Source organism: Lipophrys pholis (genome assembly GCF_963383615.2).
Source record: "Lipophrys pholis genome assembly, chromosome: 17".
NCBI lineage: Eukaryota > Metazoa > Chordata > Actinopteri > Blenniiformes > Blenniidae > Lipophrys > Lipophrys pholis.
Genome location: NC_137643.1, coordinates 27,126,935 through 27,146,644, shown reverse-complemented (window position 1 = coordinate 27,146,644; position 19,710 = coordinate 27,126,935). Strand labels below are relative to the sequence as shown.

Below are 19,710 nucleotides of genomic sequence, written 5' to 3'. Positions count from 1 at the left end.
ACCAGATACTGAGGGGTGTGAGCAGCAGCGGCCTGCAGTGGACAGGTACTCCGACTCCAATCTGATGTAGATGATTCTGACCTTCATCTTCTGTTTGACATTGAAGAGTCCAGCTCCTTGTGGCCCCCCAGCTCCGGGGCCCCCCCCGGCTCTTTGGGAAACCTCCTCTTTCCTCACAATGACCTGCTTCATGCTGGGCCTCTCGGTCTCCTTCAGTCTCGTCGACCTGTATGCATCGATGCTAAAGCACAGAGAGAACCGGTTCAGGCCAGAACAGACTCTCTGCCTCCGCTTTGGTCCCTGTGACATCACAACCATCATCCTGGGCCGTCTGCTGCGTCCCCTCTGTGGTTCGGCTACACTCTTTGGTGACTGCATGGATTGAGCGCTCCAATGGCGCCTCTGGAGTGACTCTAAAACCCCTCTGGAGTAACACTAAAACCCCACTGGAGTTACTCTAAGACCCCTCTGGAGAGACAAAACCCCTTCTAGAGTGACAAAGACCCCTCTGGAGTGACGAAAATACCTTCTGGAGTGACTCTAAAAAACCCTCTGGGGGGACTAATACCCCCTCTGGAGTGACTCTAAACCCCCTCTGGAGTGTATCAAAGTTTCTTTGTAGAGCACTTTAACACCAAGAAGACCAGATTGCTTCAGATAAAGATGAAAGCATTAGAAACACCAGAATGGTTCCGTCCCAGACACAGTTCTGTGAGTTCTCGGTGTTAAAAGCACGTTTGAAGAGGCGGGTCTTTAACCTGGACTTAAAGGACAGGTCTGTGAGGACACGTAGACGTAAAGGGGCAGGCTGGTCCACACTTTATGAAATGAAGTTTTATTTTGGTTGTTTACATTTAACAATTGTATATTTCCTTCAAGAACCCAACCCCAAAGGGTTTGGGCAGAAGCAAGGCTTTTCTCCAGCGCACCCTCTACGTCACATCAACTCAACAATAAACTAACTTCTGCCACTGAGCTCACCTTCATCCAGAACCTTATGTCAATGTTTGTTTTCAATGAAGGAAGTGTACTGCACCGACTACTCACACTACTGATATGTATTAATCATATCACATTTTAGAGATTTTTTGAATTTGAACAGAGAATGGATTAACTTAAAGGAGACATATCATGCTTTTAAATCCTTCCTTTTTACATATAAATCATACAGTTGTGGTCTATACAACGCGAAACTGCAATGCTTGGGTCTGAATTCCTCATTATTATAGCTCCACAGGCCCCTTTTCAACCCCTTTTCTGATGCGCTTCTGAGAGCAACTCGTTTTGGGGCGGTCTCTTCAAATGCAAATGACACACTTCATACCCTGCCTCCTCTCCAGGTTGCAGAGGTGACACTCGGTTCAACGTCACCCTGTTCGGCCATCTTTGTAGTTTGATAGAACAGATACAATTATCTAGCGGCGCAGAAACTTTATATTCACACATTATTTACAAAATGTCAACAACGGAAGATTTGTCCATCCAGCCATACATGTTGGAGCCAGAGTCGGACCCGGCGGAGCGAGATGAAAATGACGATGATGCACCTACAGAACAACGTCTTCATATGGATGTAACGCAATGGTGTGTTACTATATTTACACTAACTTCTCCATCCATGCCCACTACTACAATACTGCCTGTATTACAACGACTATTTAACACAGAAGTTACATTATAATCTAAAACGAGCACACAGCGCTAACATATGAAGACGGTGCAACTGCTAATGCTAACAAAACAATGACAGGGACGTCTTATCATCACACTTTTTAGCGTTATATACAGCTTACCGAAGTGCTCTGTTCGTCGTCTCCATAGATAGAAGGAACTGACCGCTCAATCAGACGAAGTCTTTCGGCAAATCCTTCTTTATACTGGCGGAGGTTGCTGAAGCAGTCGTCCTTAAAGTGATTCGCGCACACAAAAATGACCTTACCCACAGATGTGGGTACATTTCTGTGAAAAATAAAACTCAACCAGGCACTTCGAAAAGGTTCTGATGCTGGGAGACGGTGTAACGAAGCTTGTGGGTTACTACATCCAACAACCGAACATTTCGACTTATCCTCTCGTAACTTCGGTTGGACTACAAAATCGCAGCGAGAAACAAAAATGGCGGATTGCTCGAAATGTCGATGTCCTAATTTGGCAGTTCCGCTGAGAATACTGTGACGTCATTGTTCAAAAAACGTAATAGAGAATAGAAAAATCGAAACCGATCGCAAAATATGACCAAAACAGAATATAAAGATATCAACGGAGCACCTGAAGAGACTACTTTGAACTTTTCTGTACTTCTAAACACTCTAAATATACAACAAAATGCATTTAAGGGCTAAAAAAGTGGATTTAGCATGATATGTCCCCTTTAAATTGATCAATATGATCATTCTAGAATTTCACCCCAACAACTGAAACATTGCTTTTTATTTTGTTTATTTCAAACCGAAGCAAAGCTCCTAAATTAGAATGTCCTTTTCTTAATTCGAAGGATTGGACTCTCCTGGGAAGCCTCCTGATTTCAGCACCAAACAACATTTCCAGCAGTTTTAACTAAACTAAATCCATAAAGTTTTATTGTTTGTATTTTATAAAGAGTGGACTGGTTGATTCCTGGAATCCAGAGTTGTTTATTATTCTAATTGCTCTTTTTGGTAGTTTAACGATTGGGTCTGGGAATGTTTTACAAGCATTCCCCCAAATTTCTGAGCAATATAATAAGTAGTGTAGAACAATATATGCAGACATGTTCTGTTCAGTAAAGTTTTAGTATTATATAGTATTACAAGGGTTTTTGATAGCTGAGACTGAACGTACTGAACATGTGGTTCCCAACAACGCTGATGGTCGATTATTATCCACAAAAACTCCTATTTCAGTTCCTTTCAAACAGTTTCATGTTACAGGTTTTCTCACAGGATCAAACAATCTTAATTTATTTTTCTGTTCATTCAGAGAGAACTTATTCAGATCAAACCATTTCTTAAAGAAATTCTGCTCAATTTCCACTTTAGAAAATCACCGCTTGAGGTCCTGAGCAGAATACGTTCATATCGTGTGCAAAGATTTTGGTTCACTACACATATCCTTCAAGTAAAGAATAAATAATATGGGTCCTAAAGCAGAACCTTGAGGGATGTCACAACATAAAGTTTTTTGAAATAATACAGTTCTGTTAATTTGTACACATTGGAGTCTGTTATGTAAGTAGCTTTGTAACCAATGATTGACCACACCCCCATAGTACTGACACTTCTGTAAAGGTAACCAATGATTGACCACACCCCTCATAGTACTGACACGGACTGAGTACGGACTTTAGCAGATTTACACCTAAATAGTGCAATACTGCCCAAACTATCAGCACAGGTGGAGTGGAAGGAGGGGGCAGCATCATGTGGGCAGATAGGGGAAGGCACAATTGTCTCTGTGTACAGAGCAGTGGTCATAAAGGAAACAATGGGGCGGCAGTAGGGTGTAACGGGGGGTTAGGTCCAGAAAGGGGTGCCGAGGATTCTAAAAGAATTGGGAAGTGACCCGAGATACATGTTGGGAATTTTTCTTTGAGTATCACAGGGAGCCACAGTGTGTGGGTCAAAGTCCTGATGGTGACCGGTCAAAAGAGTTTAACCAGCAGAGGAACTCATTAGCTGACTGAATAGATGGAGAGCACACATGGATGTGGAAATCCCCACAAATCATGATATGGTCACATGATGGAACAAACTCAGTTATAAAATCTTCATTCTACTTTGGTGGGAGGGAGACCATAGTGAGAGGCCAGAGAGCCGCGGTGTTCTGAGGTAGGAACATCCAGGTGGGAGGAGCTCATTAAAGACCAGGTCTCAGTCAGGAAGCAGGAATCCAGATCGTCGGTAGAGATGAAATCATTTATCATGAAAGTCTCGTATGGCAGTGAACGACCGTCGTGAAGCACTGCAGAGAAAGAGCCACAACTGTCTGGTTCCAGGCTGGGCCAAGGTGGAGCAGGGTGGACCAGCGGGTGGAGACTCCCAGATCCTGACAAGAAGCAAGTGCCCGGAAGCAGGGCGAGCAGGATGTTGCCCCTGATAGCAGAGATGCAGGGAATCCCCTGTTCAGGTGTGAGTGTGTCTTGGAACATCAGTACCGGAGGAAGCAAGGGAAGCCTTAAATCTGACAGAGGTCCTGCCTCGCTTTCCTCATCTTCTGCATCTCCTGTTGCGAGGCAACTTCCCCACAGGACACCGCAGATAGGGTGGGCCAGACGCCAGGACAGATGGCGCTGTCTTCGAATGTCCATCAATGGCGTGAAAGGGCAGATTGTTTACAGAATCCCAGATCTTTAACAGTGTCAGGCGATATAAACCCAAAAGCGACTTCGCTATATCAAGCAGAAAAATCAACACGCTTGGCACGGGCAGACGGCGAGCCAAACACAGTGGCGCCATCTTGGAGTGAATCTAAAACCCCTTCCATTATACTCTAATACCCCTCAAATATCCCTCTTCATGAGGGACACCAGGAGAAGGTGTTCACGAGGGACACCAGGAGAAGGTGTTTCAGTCTCTTCATGAGGGACACCAGGAGAAGGTGTTTCAGTCTCTTCATGAGGGACACCAGGTGAAGGTGTTTCAGTCTTCATGAGGGACACCAGGAGAAGGTGTTACAGTCTTCATGAGGGACACCAGGAGAAGGTGTTACAGTCTCTTTATGAGGGACACCAGGAGAAGGTGTTACAGTCGCTTCATGAGGGACATCAGGACAAGGTGTTACAGTCGCTTCATGAGGGACACCAGGAGAAGGTGTTTCAGTCTTCATGAGGGACACCAGGTGAAGGTGGAGGTGTGTCCTGCTGTGGAGCCGGTGATGTTTCAGCTGCAGCATTATTTTCCTGGGCAGGAAGTGGTTTGGTCGCACAATCTACACCCTACTGACCTGAGACTCCATCAGCTGATGCTGTGATCGTATTCCAGAGTCACGCCGCAAGAACCCCGGCTAACAGGGATATCTAGTTTCAGTTTTTTAACATCGCCATCTGTAAATATTTTGAGTATGATTTAAAATTCCTCAGCCTTAAAGTGTTTTTATGTAGTGAAGGTGTAGCCTGGTAGGTGAGGGAGGAACTGGTAGGTGAAGGTGTAGCCTGGTTGGTGAGGGTGTAGCTGGTTCTGACCTGTATGGCAGCCTGAGCTCGTCCTCGCAGGTCTCCACACTGTCTGAGGACGAGCTGTGGACCTGCAGGGTGTCCTGGACCTGCAGGGTGTCCTGGACCTGCAGGGTGTCCTGGACCTGGATGGGTCTGGACATGCGGTCTGGAGTTTGGTTCTTCAGGAGGAAGGAGTGAGCTGGAGTGGAGGTCTGCATTGAAGAACATAAAGAGGCATGAAGCAGCGGTTCAGCGAAGCAAAGCAGCTGAAGAGGAGCTATAGAGGAGGTGAAGAGCAGCTGAAGAGGAGCTATAGAGGAGGTGAAGAGGAGGGGTAGATGAGTTAAAGAGGGGGTGAAGAGGAGGTGTAGAGGGGGTGAAGAGGAGGTGTAGAGGGGGTGAAGAGGAGTTGAAGAGGAGGTAAAGAGGAGTTGAAGAAGAGGTAAAGAGGAGTTGAAGAAGAGTTGAAGAGGAGTTAAAGAGGTGTTGAAGAGGAGGTAAAGAGGCGGTAAAGAGGAGTTGAAGAGGAGGTGACGAGGCGTTGAAGAGGCGGTGAAGAGGAGGTGAACCTTCACCATCAGTCTTTTGTCTGGACTCGTCACCACAGCAGCCAGCGGAGCGAGGAGGGACATGGAGGAGATGTTCAGAGCATCTTCCTCCTCCTCCTTTTCCTCCTCCTCCTCCTCCTCCTCCGTCTGGTCCAGCACCCCTTCAAACAGCTGGCTGATGACAGCAGAGGTGATGGAGTCCTTCCCCTGGTCCAGTTCGTCCTCTGGAGACCCTGCAGACCTCCAAGGGCTGGACGAGCAGACCGGCGGAGACGACAGCGCAGTGCCTGTTACAGTGTGAGGACAGTTAGTTTCATCTCAGCATTACATCTCCATTAGTTACATCTCAGTATTAGTTACATCTCAGCATAAGTTCCTAAAGTACCTGTGGTATATCCTCCGAGGTGTGCTAAAGTACCTGTGGTGTATACTCTGAGGTGTGCTAAAGTACCTGTGGTATATCCTCCGAGGTGTGCTAAAGTACCTGTGGTGTATACTCCGAGGTGTGCTGAAGTACCTGTGGTGTATACTCCGAGGTGTGCTAAAGTACCTGTGGTGGTCGTCTTTGTTGAGGGTTCATCCTCTGACTCAGGCTCCTCACTCTCTGTAGGCTCCTGAAAAAAAAGGATCACATGATCAGAATTCAGAGGTCAACCTGCAATGCTCCACGGGGCAGTCTGTCTGAATCAACCGACCTGAGAGAGTCTGAATAAACCGACCTGAGAGTCTGAATAAACCGACCTGAGAGAGCCCGAATAAATCGACCTGAGAGAGTCTGAATAAATCGACCTGAGAGAGTCTGAATCAACTGACCTGAGAGAGCCCGAATAAATCGACCTGAGAGAGTCTGAACCAACCGACCGGAGAGAGTCTGAACCAACCGACCGGAGAGAGTCTGAATCAACCGACCGGAGAGAGTCTGAACCAACCGACCGGAGAGAGTCTGAATAAATCGACTGGAGAGAGTCTGAATCAACTGACCTGAGAGAGTCTGAATAAATCGACCTGAGTGAGTCTGGATCAACTGACCTGAGAGTCTCTTATCCAGGATTAACTCTGGTTTCCTCTTATGGAGGTAACATCAGGTTTAACTCTGGTTTTCTCGTATGAAGGTAACTTCAGGATTAACTCTGGGTTTTCTCTGATGAACGTAACTTCAGAATTAACTCTGGTTTTCTCTTGTGGAGATATCTTCAGGATTAACCCTGGTTTTCTCTTATGGAGGTATCTTCAGGATTAACTCTGGTTTTCTCTTATGGAGGTAACTTCAGGATTAACTCTGGTTTTCCGTACTACGACGCTGGTTCAGTCACACACTGCAAGCTCCGCCCCTTTCAGGTGAACGCTCTGATCCTGAAGGGAAACTCTGGTTGAACTGCTTCCTGTTAATGCTGATCAGGATCCAGAATGTCTGGATTAGTTAATCTAGGTAAAAGATATCCTGGTATGTTAATCCAGGTAACAGATATCCAGGTATGTTAATCTAGCTAACAGATATCCTGGTATGTTAATCTAGGTATGTTTATTAGTGGTTCAGGCCCCTACAGTGTGAAACTCACCTGTATGGAGCTGCTGGAATCTAACGGTCTGGCCTGGTGGTCTGTGGTGCTGCTGGACTCTGAAGGTCTGGCCTGGTGGTCTGTGGTGCTGCTGGACTCTGAAGGTCTGGCCTGGTGGTCTGTGGTGGTTTTATTCTGAAACTGCTTGTCATTTGTCTTCCAGATGTTTCCCTTCTGGAAACGATTCCGGATCAGAGCCAGCTCCGTCTCTCGCTCCTGAAATCACAGAAATTCTTAATGGAAGCTAGTGTGTGTGTGTGTGTGTGTGTGTGTGTGTGTGTGTGTGTGTGTGTGTGTGTGTGTGTGTCCTACCAGCTTCTGTCTCTGAGTCAGGTCAGCAGTGCTGGTTTTGACTGTCCTCAGCCTGTCTTGCACCAGCCTGGTGCTAGGGGACCCGCTGGGGGTCCTGTTCTGGGTGGCCCCCCCAGTGGAGGGTGAGTGGTGGACCTGGTCCGGGTAACGCTCCAGGAAGGACTTGACAGCTGTTGAGTCAACGGATGTTAATTCACCTTCCAATTTCTGTTCAACCATCTGAATCTTTTCTTTACAGTGAAATCAAGAAGCTCCATATCAGGTCACAGCTCTATGTTTAACATCACAGTTCTACATTCTAAGTCACAACTCTACATTCTACGTCACAGCACTACGTTCTACGTCACTGCTCTATATTATACATCACAGGTCTACGTTTTACGTAAGGTCACAGCTCCACATTCTAGGTCAAAGCTCTATGTCCTACGTGAGGTCATAGCTCAATGTTCACATCACAGCTCTACATTCTACGTCACAGCACTAGGTTCTACGTCACTGCTCTATATTATACATCACAGGTCTACGTTTTACGTAAGGTCACAGCCCCACATTCTAGGTCAAAGCTCTATGTCCTACGTGAGGTCATAGCTCAATGTTCACGTCACAGCTCTACATTCTACGTCACAGCACTAGGTTCTACGTCACTGCTCTCTATTATACATCACAGTTCTATGTTCTACGTGAGGTCACAGCTCAATGTTCTACGTCACAGCTCTACATTCCACATCAGGTCACAGCTCTTTGTTTTACGTCACAGCTCTAGGTTCTACATCACAGCTCTTTGTACTATGTCACAGCTCTACATCAAGTCCAGCCTGTAGCTGTGGCTGTATTATTACTTATTGCCAGTGAAGAACAGAAAGTGAATCTGCTCGTTGTCTAGGCTTCGCTTTAGGTGGAGGGTTAGGTGGAGGTGGATTCACATAGTTTCCTTTCAAGATTCCTTTTCTTTTACACATTTGGATGCTTTTCACAAGAAAACGTATTTTTTCTGATTTCAAGCACAAATATTGGAGAGTAAAAAGTGAGGTTGGAGAAAACTTGAATAAATCTGCTCTGGAGTAGAAGAAGTTTGGAGAACGAGGAGTCGTAGAGCTGACGGTGTCCCTCAGGGCCCAGTGTCAAGACTCTTTCCATTGATTCATCAGCATTAGTGTTGGATTATTTTTTTCATGTTTATTGATTCTAATGTGTGAATACTGACCCTCAGATCAACCAAACCAATTCATCAATAAAAACGAAATCCTCAACATCTTCAACTCACCAGGAGGGGGGCCCGGCTGGGCCCGCAGACTTGTGGGGGGGCTCCAGGCCACTGCGGTGGAGGAGGCAGGGGGCTTCTGGGGGGCAGGTGAAGAGGTGGGGGTCCTCTGGGGGCTGGCAGGAGCGCCCCCGCCTGAAGTCTGCTGGAATAATATGCAAACAGAACGACTGTTTGAGAAGCAAATGATTGGAAATGATTCAAGCTTGAAAGTGAAGAAAAGCAGCTTTGAAGTGGCGTCATCGTTTCACCGACACGAGATGTTGAGAAGTTCTGACTACAAACGGAGCACAAGAAGCTCCACCTCAAAAATTATTCAAACACTTATTCTGACTGTTTTTACCCCAAAAAAACCTAAATGCACCAAAGTCCTTTGAGAGAAGGTGAAGTCTCTGGAGGCTATGGTCTAACCCTAACCCCATGTCCAAACAGACTTTCTCATGATGCATTAATCCTGTTCTCTGCCCTTTCAGCCTAAACCAAATTAAATGTTACTTGGTAATCTGGGCGCCTGGTGAGAAAGGTTCTTCTATCAGAAACAGTAAACAGATGGGATATGGCCAGAGGAACTGTAGTTTGGATCATAAAAAAGTTCAGAATGGCTGGTGATGTGAAGAACTTGAGCAGTGGAAGACGTAACAGAAAGACAACACAGAGTAATATAACAGATGGTACAATACCGAGCTGTAAACCCAGACTGTTCCCACAGGCTGCAGGAGACTGCATGAAGAGTACCAGATAAGTTGAACTTGCTACCATTGATTTACAAAACTGTTCAGGTTGGCCAATATGTTCTTTTGCCAACTCGACATGTTTTGAGGGGTTTCGTCGACTGATCAAGTGTTTCCACTGCAGCAGCAGACAAAGTGACACCGATGTAGTTAGTAGTACTAACATAGTAGTCTGCCGGGCCACGGGAGGGCGCTGTGGCTTCTAATGAAACCACAGATGTGTGCAGAAAGCAATACGCTATAAACATGAAGAAAACAGACAGGGAATGGGGACTGGGAGTCACGCCACTACGGAGGCCCCCATGTTTGGTACTCGGGCATGAGCAGAAGGACTACTTACCCCGGGGTGGGGTAAAGCACTGCTGTCGGGTAAACGGACCCCGAAAAGTAAAGAAAGTTTTTGTTGTTGTGTAAACAGACCCAGGAGTCGGCATACCTGTTTGGGCTTGAATTTGCCATTTGCTGCTAAACAGTTTGTTGCTCCGTGTTTGTTGCCAGCTGCCCCCGGGGGGGCTTCGACGGTGAAGCCGGGGCCTGGGGGGGCTCCCTGCTTTTCCATGGGGCTCAGGTGGTCTTCCCAGGATCCGATGGTGGCAGCAAGGTGGGCCAGCCTGCCTCTTCTACCCAGCGGGGCTTCTGAAGAAGCAGTGGGGGGGGCAACAACTGCTGGGACCTCCGCTGCTCTGCTCAGGGGGGGACATTCGTCAGCTGCCTCCAAGGGGGCTGCAAACGGAGAGCAGCAAGCATCACATCCTGTCTATCCTTTTAACCCTTTCAACCCCCCCATGATCAGTCTGCTGCCATCAGCAGAAAGTACCAGACAGCTCCAGAACCAGAACCAGAACCAGAACCAGCTGTGTGTGTGTGGGGGGGTGGGGGGGGGGGGTATAGCTCAGGTCATGTGATGATTATATTAAATGTAAATCAGAGTTGTTTTGACTTTAGAAGAAACCATCGGTGTCATGATGATGTTTTCACATTATGTTTGGCCTCTTTAGCACTGGTGAGACCTGAACCTGAACCTGAACCCGTACCCAGGCCCAGAGTGGCTGATCTGGAGGGCTGGGACAATTCCCAAGCGCCGGTGCTCACTTGTTTTTCTTTCACAGCACAAGGATGATCAGGCGCTGTTTCCACTGTCCCTGGGCTCCCCGCACTGGCAGCTGCTTCTTCTTCTTCTCTTTTTAAAATACACTTTATTTACAGTTTGCCACTGGAAGCAGACGCACCCTGGTGATGTAGCACATCTGTTCACTCGGTCGGTGATTTGAAGGAGCAAGGTGGAGCAGAGAAGGCTGGAATTAAAACAAGGAAAGCTCTGGAAACAGAACTTTCCCAATAAAACCAGCTCACATTGAGCAACTAGAAATGACGATGGAACGGATAATATGTTTAACTTTGCCTCCAAACTTCTGTTCAATTTAATTATCAAGTGGATGAATTCTGTGGCTTTGTGGCAAATAACATAAAAACGATATCATTAGAATAATAGTGTGAGGCAAGCCACATAACTGGTAAACTTTGTCTTTTGGTTCTGCAGAACCCAGATCCAGCAGCACCAAGCAGGTCGGATCAGATTATTGGATTCAATATAATGAAGAGCAGGATGGAGACCTGCTCCATGAGAAATGTCCTGAGATTCTAGATGATTCAGCTCTACATTCATGAAACTGAGCTGAGATTTGTAAAAAGAGGAGATTTGGGCTGAGAACTTGGATCATTTATAAAAAGTGATTGAGTGTGAGAAGCAGAGCCAGTGGTGACGAGGGGGATGATCCGTCACTATGAAGGAACAGCTGAGCTTTTGGAACAGTGTGTGAACAATCAACAGTACCGTTCATTAAAAACACTCAGGAGAAACTTGAGGCATTCATGCTCATGAGCACTGAGGAAGGACTCCTCATGTCTGTGGACAATGATGTCATCATAAACAAAGAGGCAGAGACCAGTGCACTGCTCAGGGTTTATTCATGTTCCAGGGTCGGTCATGTTTCTTTGAAAAACAAATGATAGTGTTAGAGGAAAGTTCATTTTTTAATTCCATATTATAATTCTAATATTTTTGTTTCATTTTTAAGGTTTGGATTTCTGTTAACACTTAATTGAAATATAGATTCTGAAATTATATATAAAAAAAAAGATGTATTGTATAATGTTGGTGAACTTGTGTTGAACAAAATTTTCATTATGAAGCAACACTTACTTGCAATGAATTGGAAATATTTTAGACAAATACACTGAATTACAGAACAGCGCTATGGACTCACATGTAAGATTCTAATTACGGTACATGATTTTATTAGGTGGTGATCTAAAGTGGGTTTGAGGTGTGAAGCTCCAGGGCTTAAAATGACTCCCATTCCAGCCCTGCCCGTGCCGGTACCCGTACCCTTGCCGGTACCCGTACCCGTACCTGTACATGATGGAATGTGCTGCAGGAAACATTTTTCATTTGAAAAAAAACAGCAGATAAAAGTGTTGAACTGTAGTGGTACATACCGTCTCCGTCCCAGCACCGCCTTTGCTCGACCAGCCTCTGCAGACGTGACTTCATCCCAGCAGCAGAGGGGGCAGGTTCCTCCTCCTGCACCTCCCTGCTGGGAGCAGCAAGACCTGATGCGACCATGGTCTCTGCTTCTGGCTGCACGGCAGCTCGGGTAGAGGAGGAGGAGGAGGAGGAGGAAGAGTAACGGGGCCGGCCACCGGACGGACCCACCGGGGGCTTCTTGTCTGTGGGACAATCTGAGAGGAGAGGGACCGCAGGTCGACCCACCGCAGGCTGCTGGTTCTCTTCTCCACCGGCAGGATGGAGTGTCTCTCCAGAACACTGGCGCTTAGAGGGTGACGGCTTGGTGGACGCCTGAGGGACTGAGAGGACAGAGAAGAGAGAAAGGAGAGGGGACAGAGATTAGAAAGAGGACAGAGAGGACAGAGAGGACAGAGAGGAGGGAGAAGATAGAGAGGAGAGGGGACAGAGATTAGAAAGAGGACAGAGAAGACAGAGAGGGCAGAGAGGAGGGAAAAGTTAGAGAGAAGAGGGGACAGAGATTAGAAAGAGGACAGAGAGGACAGAGGAGGGAGAAGAGAGAGAGGGGACAGAGATTAGAAAGAGGACAGAGAGGACAGAGGAGGGAGAAGAGAGAGAGGAGACAGAGCAGAGAACCATGACCATCACCACCACCACCACCACCATGACCATCATCACCACGCCCACCACCACCACCACCACCAAGACCATCATCATCACCACCACGACCATCACCACCACCATCATAACCATCACCGCCACCAAGACCATCATCATCACCACCACCACGACCATCACCACCACCATCATAACCATCACCGCCACCAAGACCATCATCATCACCACCATCCTTTTGTTGTCATAATCATCATATATACTGTTATACTTTGTACTATGATTTCAATATGAATGTACAAATACATATGCACATATATATGGGACTTATGGGACAAATATTAAGAACTAAATTATGGAATAGGGGAATAATTTCAAATACATGATGAAAAAAATGAATTAAAAAATACATAAAGAATAAAAAATGCAGCCCTGTGGATATATGTGCAATGTTTTCTCACATTGAGCTTCCGTGTGTGTGTGTGTGTGTGTGTGTGTGTGTGTGTGTGTGTGTGAAAGAAAAATGTATAAAATGCATGTAATGAATTTGATGAGACCCCAGGAAGAAGCTAATGGAGATCTTAATGAAATCATGATCTCAGTATCACCTCCTCCCCCCCCCCCCCAGACTGAACTCACCTTGATCTGCAGCAGAGCAGCTCAGTAGACTGTTGGTTTCTCCCAGAGGCTCTCTAAGGCGCTTCGCCGCCGCCGCCGCCGCCGCCGCCGGACGCTCCGACAGCTTCTTCTGCAGGTTTTCTCTACGCGCCCGAGTCCGCTCCAACAGTTTCTACAGAGACAGACACAAACAGGCTGTAGCAGACTGCACAGGGACCCGTCTCTCTGGACATTCATTCATTCATTCACTGCAGACTGCGCAGGGACCCGTCTCTCTGGACATTCATTCATTCACTGCAGACTGCACAGGGACCCGTCTCTCTGGACATTCATTCATTCACTGCAGACTGCACAGGGACCCGTCTCTCTGGACATTCATTCATTCACTGCAGACTGCACAGGGACCTGTCTCTCTGGACATTCATTCACTGCCCTCCCCTGTATGTTAATTGTTCCCTTTCCACACCCTCCCCTGAACGTTAACGGTTCCCTTTCCACGCCCTCTTCTCAGGCTGTCAGTCAGTGTTACTACACTGAGTGTTAACTGTTCCCTTTCCGTACCCTCCCCTGAATGTTAACTGTTCCCTTTCCACACACCCCCTGAATGTTAACTGTTCCCTTTCCATGCCCTCTCGTGTACGTTAACTGTTCCCTTTCCATACCCTCCCCTGAATGTTAACTGTTCCCTTTCCACACACCCCCTGAATGTTAACTGTTCCCTTTCCATGCCCTCTCGTGTACGTTAACTGTTCCCTTTCCACACACTCCCCTGAACGTTAACGGTTCCAATTCCACGCCCTCTTCTCAGGCTGTCAGTCAGCGTTACTACACTGAGCGTTAACTGTTCCCTTTCCACACACCCCTTGAATGCTAACTGTTCCCTTTCAGCGTTACTACACTGAACGTTAACTGTTCCCTTTCCACACCCTCTTCTCAGGCTGTCAGTCAGCGTTACTACACTGAGCGTTAACTGTTCCCTTTCCGCACACCCCTTGAATGTTAACTGTTCCCTTTCAGCGTTACTACACTGAGCGTTAACTGTTCCCTTTCCACACACACACTGAATGTTAACTGTTCCCTTTCCACACACCCCTTGAATGTTAACTGTTCCCTTTCAGCGTTACTACACTGAACGTTAACTGTTCCCTTACCACATCCTTCCCTGAACATTAACGGTTCCCTTTCCACGCCCTCCCCTCAGGCTGTCAGTCAGCATTACTACACTCAGCAGCTCCTCCAGTGGAACAGCTGAGGTCAGATGGAGCAGCATTCCTCAGGACTGACTCACTGCTGACTTTGAAACACCTCACTGTTAATCCACAAATGAAGAATCACACATCCACTGGACATTTTGGCTTCTCCTCCCGACATATAACATAAGCATTAATGTGCTTCAGGACTTTCTTCAGCATTCAGAGATCTGAAGGACCCTGCCCCTTCCCCCAGACTGTCCTGCTGAAACAATAAACTGAAAACACTGAAACTTCTTGGACTATTCGACACTTTGTGTGACTTCATTTTCATTAGCATTTTTTTTAAAACGATCATTGATGTGTGCATTAAGAAGAGCCATACAATGAAAATGTATTATCATCATTATTCTTATTCATTCAACACTCAACTTGATAAACTGACGGTACAAGTTGCATCCAGAAGACAACAGGGACTTTTAGCGACATGTTGTTACCAGGGACCAAACTGTAATGGAGGTGGAACCTTCAACATGCTGCTTAAAGAAAGAAGAAGCTTTCACATAACGTGAGAGCAGCTCCGCTCTCTCTCACCTCCGTGAACGGATCCATCTCCTCCGACAGCCGGTGGCCACGATCGGCTGGACAATAGTCTACACCCGCTTCTCCTCACGGGCTTCTCCTCACGGGCTTCTCCTCACGGGCTTCTCCTCACGGGCTTCTCCTCACGGGCTTCTCCTCACGGGCTTCTCCTCACGGGCTTCTCCTCACGGGCTTCTCCTCACGGGCTTCTCCTCACGGGCTTCTCCTCACGGGCTTCTCCTCACGGGCTTCTCCTCACGGGCTTCTCTCTGAAAAAATACAAGCTCGGCTCAAATTTGAATTTCAGGAGGCAACTCGACAGCCAATCAGCGCCGAGGATCCAGTTTGTCTGCTGGATCAGCCAATTAGAGCCTCTGGGCGGGACAAACGGCTGACACGTTCCAGGAAGAGCCAGACAGCATAGACCTATACACTTAGAACATAACTAATAATAGAATCCGATTCTATGAAAGTAGATACATAGAAACATAGAAATATATACAGAAACATTACCTGCACCAGAAGGATCGAACCAGCAACCCGGACAAGTAGAAGACACCGTGCTACTACACAACACAGAAAGACATAGACATATAGACATAGAGGAACAACATTATGAGTAGATATAAATAAAACTGGGTAACAAAAAAAGGTTTTTGTAAATTGTCCGTTTTTTCGCCTGGTTTAGGAAAACTGTCACTGACGTCATGTGCATATAGACGGGGACAATGAAGGAGGAGACAGGCGTTGACCCTGGAAGGGCACACAGGGTTCTGCCCGCTCTGGCAGAGTTTATCAGAATATGATCGTGTTGTGTGCTCTGGTGAACTGAACTTGGAACTAATATAATTTGCACTGAAATAAAGACATTGTTGTCTCTTACCGGATCGTTGGACTCAGTTGATGGACAGGAAGCAAAAGGTAAACAATAGCCGCCGTGTGCGTCAGACCCCCCTACCGAGGCGACCCCTCCCCAGCCCAGTGTCAGGCTGGCTGGGATACACTTCTTCTTCCTCAATTACTTCTTCACTGGAGGAACCTTCGTCACTAATGTCAGGAAGTTCTCCAAAGACGTGCTGATTCAAGATCAGGATAATCCGGTTCTTTCTGTTGATCCCAGTCACATTAGTAGTAGAGTGAGTACTACTAGTGTCCCTCCAAACCATCAGATCAGTGCAGACACTCAGTTTGTGGTACCCAATGGTAAATAGACTCCCTTGCTAATGGAGAGCTTTACATGGTTCGTCACATTCACCCATACATTCACACACACAGAGATGGGAATCGAACCTGCAACCTGCCGATTGGGAGACAACCGCTCTACTGAGCTATGCCGCCCCACATACCAAAATAAGCATGGGCACCACGACTGGATTTCTGTTAGGAACAACGGTGGACGTAGTAGAACATGTGGGGTTCTTCTTACAAGATCTTCTGGTGGAAGCCGTTCTGTTCAGCTGCAACATAAAAAAACACTTAGTCATCAATTGGCGCATGCGAACTCTTCAGAGTTCCCTTCTTTCAAGAAACAAGACAGATTTTTGTATCATACAAAGTGAAAATAGTTGTACATGCAAACACAAACGTCAAAAACATGTAACTGGTTAAGTTAAAAAAGTTGACCTGATTGAGCAAAACCAAAGTTAGTTTTAGGTTCAGCTCATCAACGTTACTGTAAATCGGTGGAAAGAACTGCTCTGTGTTTGACTGCTCTATGTTTGACTGATCAATGTCTGACTGCTCTATGTTTGACCGTTCTGTGTTTGACTGCTCTGTGTTTGGCTGCTCTATGTTTGACTACTCTGTGTTTGACTGCTCTGTGTTTGACCGCTCAATGTCTGACTGCTCTATGTTTGACTGCTCTACGCTTGACTGCTCAATGTCTGACGGCTCAATGTTTGACTGCTGTGTTTGGCTGCTTTATGTTTGACTGCTCTGTGTTTGACTGCTCTACGTTTGACTGCTCTATGTTTGACTGCTCTGTATTTGGCTGCTCTACGTTTGACTGCTCTTTGTTTGACCACTATGTTTGGCTGCTCTACGTTTGACTGCTCTATGGCTCACTGCTCTATGTTTGACTGCTCTGTGTTAGATTGCTCTATGTTTGACTTCTCTATGTTTGACTGCTCTGGAGTTCATCACCACCTTGACCTATGTAAGGATACAGGCAGGTGCCATTGTGGGCACTACACGGCATTCCGGACCAGCAGGGTTGTTTCTTTTCACCATGAAGCCTTTTGGCCTGCAGGAGAACCCAGCCACGTTCCAGAGTGCTCCAGGGGTGTGACCACTGTAGCAGAACATGGGAAGAGCACCTGAAACACCTGACCCTGGTGGACGGTGTCCAGAACTGCCCTCGACCCCGCACCGCACCACGAGAGAGGTCCGCTCCTTCCTGGGTCTGGCTGGTACCGGAGATTAGTGCCTCACTCTGCCAGCAGCGGTACCTCACCCACAGCTCTGACCTGTAAGGACCAGAGGAACCCCGTCACCTGGACCGACGACTGTGAGACAGCCTTCAGGGCCCTGAGAGCCCTCCTCTGTTCATCTCCTGTCCTCTTGTCCCACATTTCAATAAAAGGTTTGTAGTGCAGGTGGACGCATCAGAGGTGGGACTGGGAGCCCAAGGAGATCCTGGGGAAGAAGGACCGATCGTGTACCCGAGCCGCAAGCTTCAGCCCCGTCAGTCCAGGTGTTCTGCAGTGGAGAAAGACGGCCTGGCTATCAAGTGGACACTGGAAAGTTTGAGGACAATTTGATCTGGAGACTGATCATGGAGCCCTCACATGGATCACCACCATGAAGGACCATAACGGTCGGCTGACCCGATGGGGTCTGTCCCTGCAGCCTTTCAAATTTGAGGTCAGGCATCGTCCAGGAAAGACCTGGAATTAGTTTTCACTCTAAATATTGTTTCTGGACAAATAAAGACCAAGAGGACATTCCATATGGACTGTGGTGGTTATTATTCTGAACTGGAGTAGAACCCCGCCACAACACCACCCTCTTCATATTCCACACCAACACCACCCTCTTCACATCCTACACCACCTTCTTCATGTCCAACACCACCCTCTTCACATTCCACACCAACACCACCCTCTTCACACTCAACACCAACATCACCCTCTTCACATCCCACACCAACACCACCCTCTTCACATCCCACACCACCTTCTTCACGTCCAACACCACCCTCTTCACATCCCACACCAACACCACCCACTTCACATTCCATACCAACACCACTCTTCACATTCAACACCAACATCACCCTCTTCACATCCCACACCAACACCACCCTCTTCACATCCCACACCACCTTCTTCACGTCCAACACCACCCTCTTCACATTCCACACCAACACCACCCTCTTCACATTCCACACCACCTTCTTCACGTCCAACACCACCCTCTTCACATTCCACACCAACACCACCCTCTTCACATCCCACACCACCCTTTTCACCTCCAACATCACCCTCTTCACTTCAAACACAAACACCATCCTCTCCAACACAACCCTCTTCATGTCCAACACCACCCTCTTCACATTCCACACCAACACCACCATCTTCACGTCCCACACCACCCTCTTCACTTCAAACACAAACACCATCCTCTCCACCTCCAACACCACCCTCTTCACTTCTAACACATACACCACCTAATTAACCATAACTCAACCCTCTTCACTTCCAGCACCACCCTCTTCACTTCCAACACCCTCTTCACCTTAAACACAAACACCACCCTCTTCAACTCCAACACCACCCTCTTGACTTCCAACACCACACTCTTCACTCCCAACGCCACCCTCTTCACCTCAAACACAAGCACCACCCTATTCACCTCAAACACAAACACAACCCTCTTCACATCCCACACCATCCTCTCCACCTCCAACACCACCCTCTTCACCTCCAACACCCTCTTCACCTTAAACACAAACATCACCCTCTTCAACGCCAACACCACCCTCTTCACTTCCAACACCACCCTCTTCACTTCCAACACCACCCTATTCACCTACAACCCAACCCTCTTCACTTCCAACACCACCCTTTTCACCTCAAACACAAACACCACCCTATTCACCTACAACCCAACCCTCTTCACTTCCAACACCACCTTCTTCATGTCCAACACCACCCTCTTCACATTCCACACCAACACCACCCTCTTCACATTCAACACCAACATCCCCCTCTTCACATCCCACACCAACACCACCCTCTTCACATTCCACACCACCTTCTTCACGTCCAACACCACCCTCTTCACATTCCACACCAACACCACCCTCTTCACATCCCACACCACCCTTTTCACCTCCAACATCACCCTCTTCACTTCAAACACAAACAGCATCCTCTCCAACACAACCCTCTTCATGTCCAACACCACCCTCTTCACATTCCACACCAACACCACCATCTTCACGTCCGACACCACCCTCTTCACTTCAAACACAAACACCATCCTCTCCACCTCCAACACCACCCTCTTCACTTCTAACACATACACCACCTAATTAACCATAACTCAACCCTCTTCACTTCCAGCACCACCCTCTTCACTTCCAACACCCTCTTCACCTCAAACACAAACACCACCCTATTCACCTCAAACACAA

The 19,710-nt window shown here is 47.2% G+C and overlaps 1 protein-coding gene across 2 annotated transcripts in view; it reads right to left on the bottom strand.

Annotated features, from left to right (window-relative positions):
* anln (anillin, actin binding protein) overlaps nt 1-15,386 on the bottom strand; it is a 29,754-nt gene extending 14,368 nt beyond the window's left edge. The window contains exons 1-11 of one of the 2 annotated variants that reach the window (XM_080484949.1): nt 15,087-15,386; nt 13,324-13,474; nt 12,042-12,410; nt 9,979-10,265; nt 8,815-8,956; nt 7,551-7,720; nt 7,239-7,454; nt 6,230-6,293; nt 5,707-5,966; nt 5,159-5,343; nt 82-241 (exon numbers count right to left, since the gene is read on the bottom strand). In XM_080484949.1, coding sequence (XP_080341075.1) covers nt 82-241; nt 5,159-5,343; nt 5,707-5,966; nt 6,230-6,293; nt 7,239-7,454; nt 7,551-7,720; nt 8,815-8,956; nt 9,979-10,265; nt 12,042-12,410; nt 13,324-13,474; nt 15,087-15,104 — 2,022 coding nt within the window. In that variant the 5' untranslated portion in view covers nt 15,105-15,386. The remainder of the gene's footprint in view (nt 1-81; nt 242-5,158; nt 5,344-5,706; nt 5,967-6,229; nt 6,294-7,238; nt 7,455-7,550; nt 7,721-8,814; nt 8,957-9,978; nt 10,266-12,041; nt 12,411-13,323; nt 13,475-15,086) is intronic. The other variant, XM_080484950.1, reaches the window with a different exon arrangement.
* Nucleotides 15,387-19,710: the final 4,324 nt, after the last annotated feature.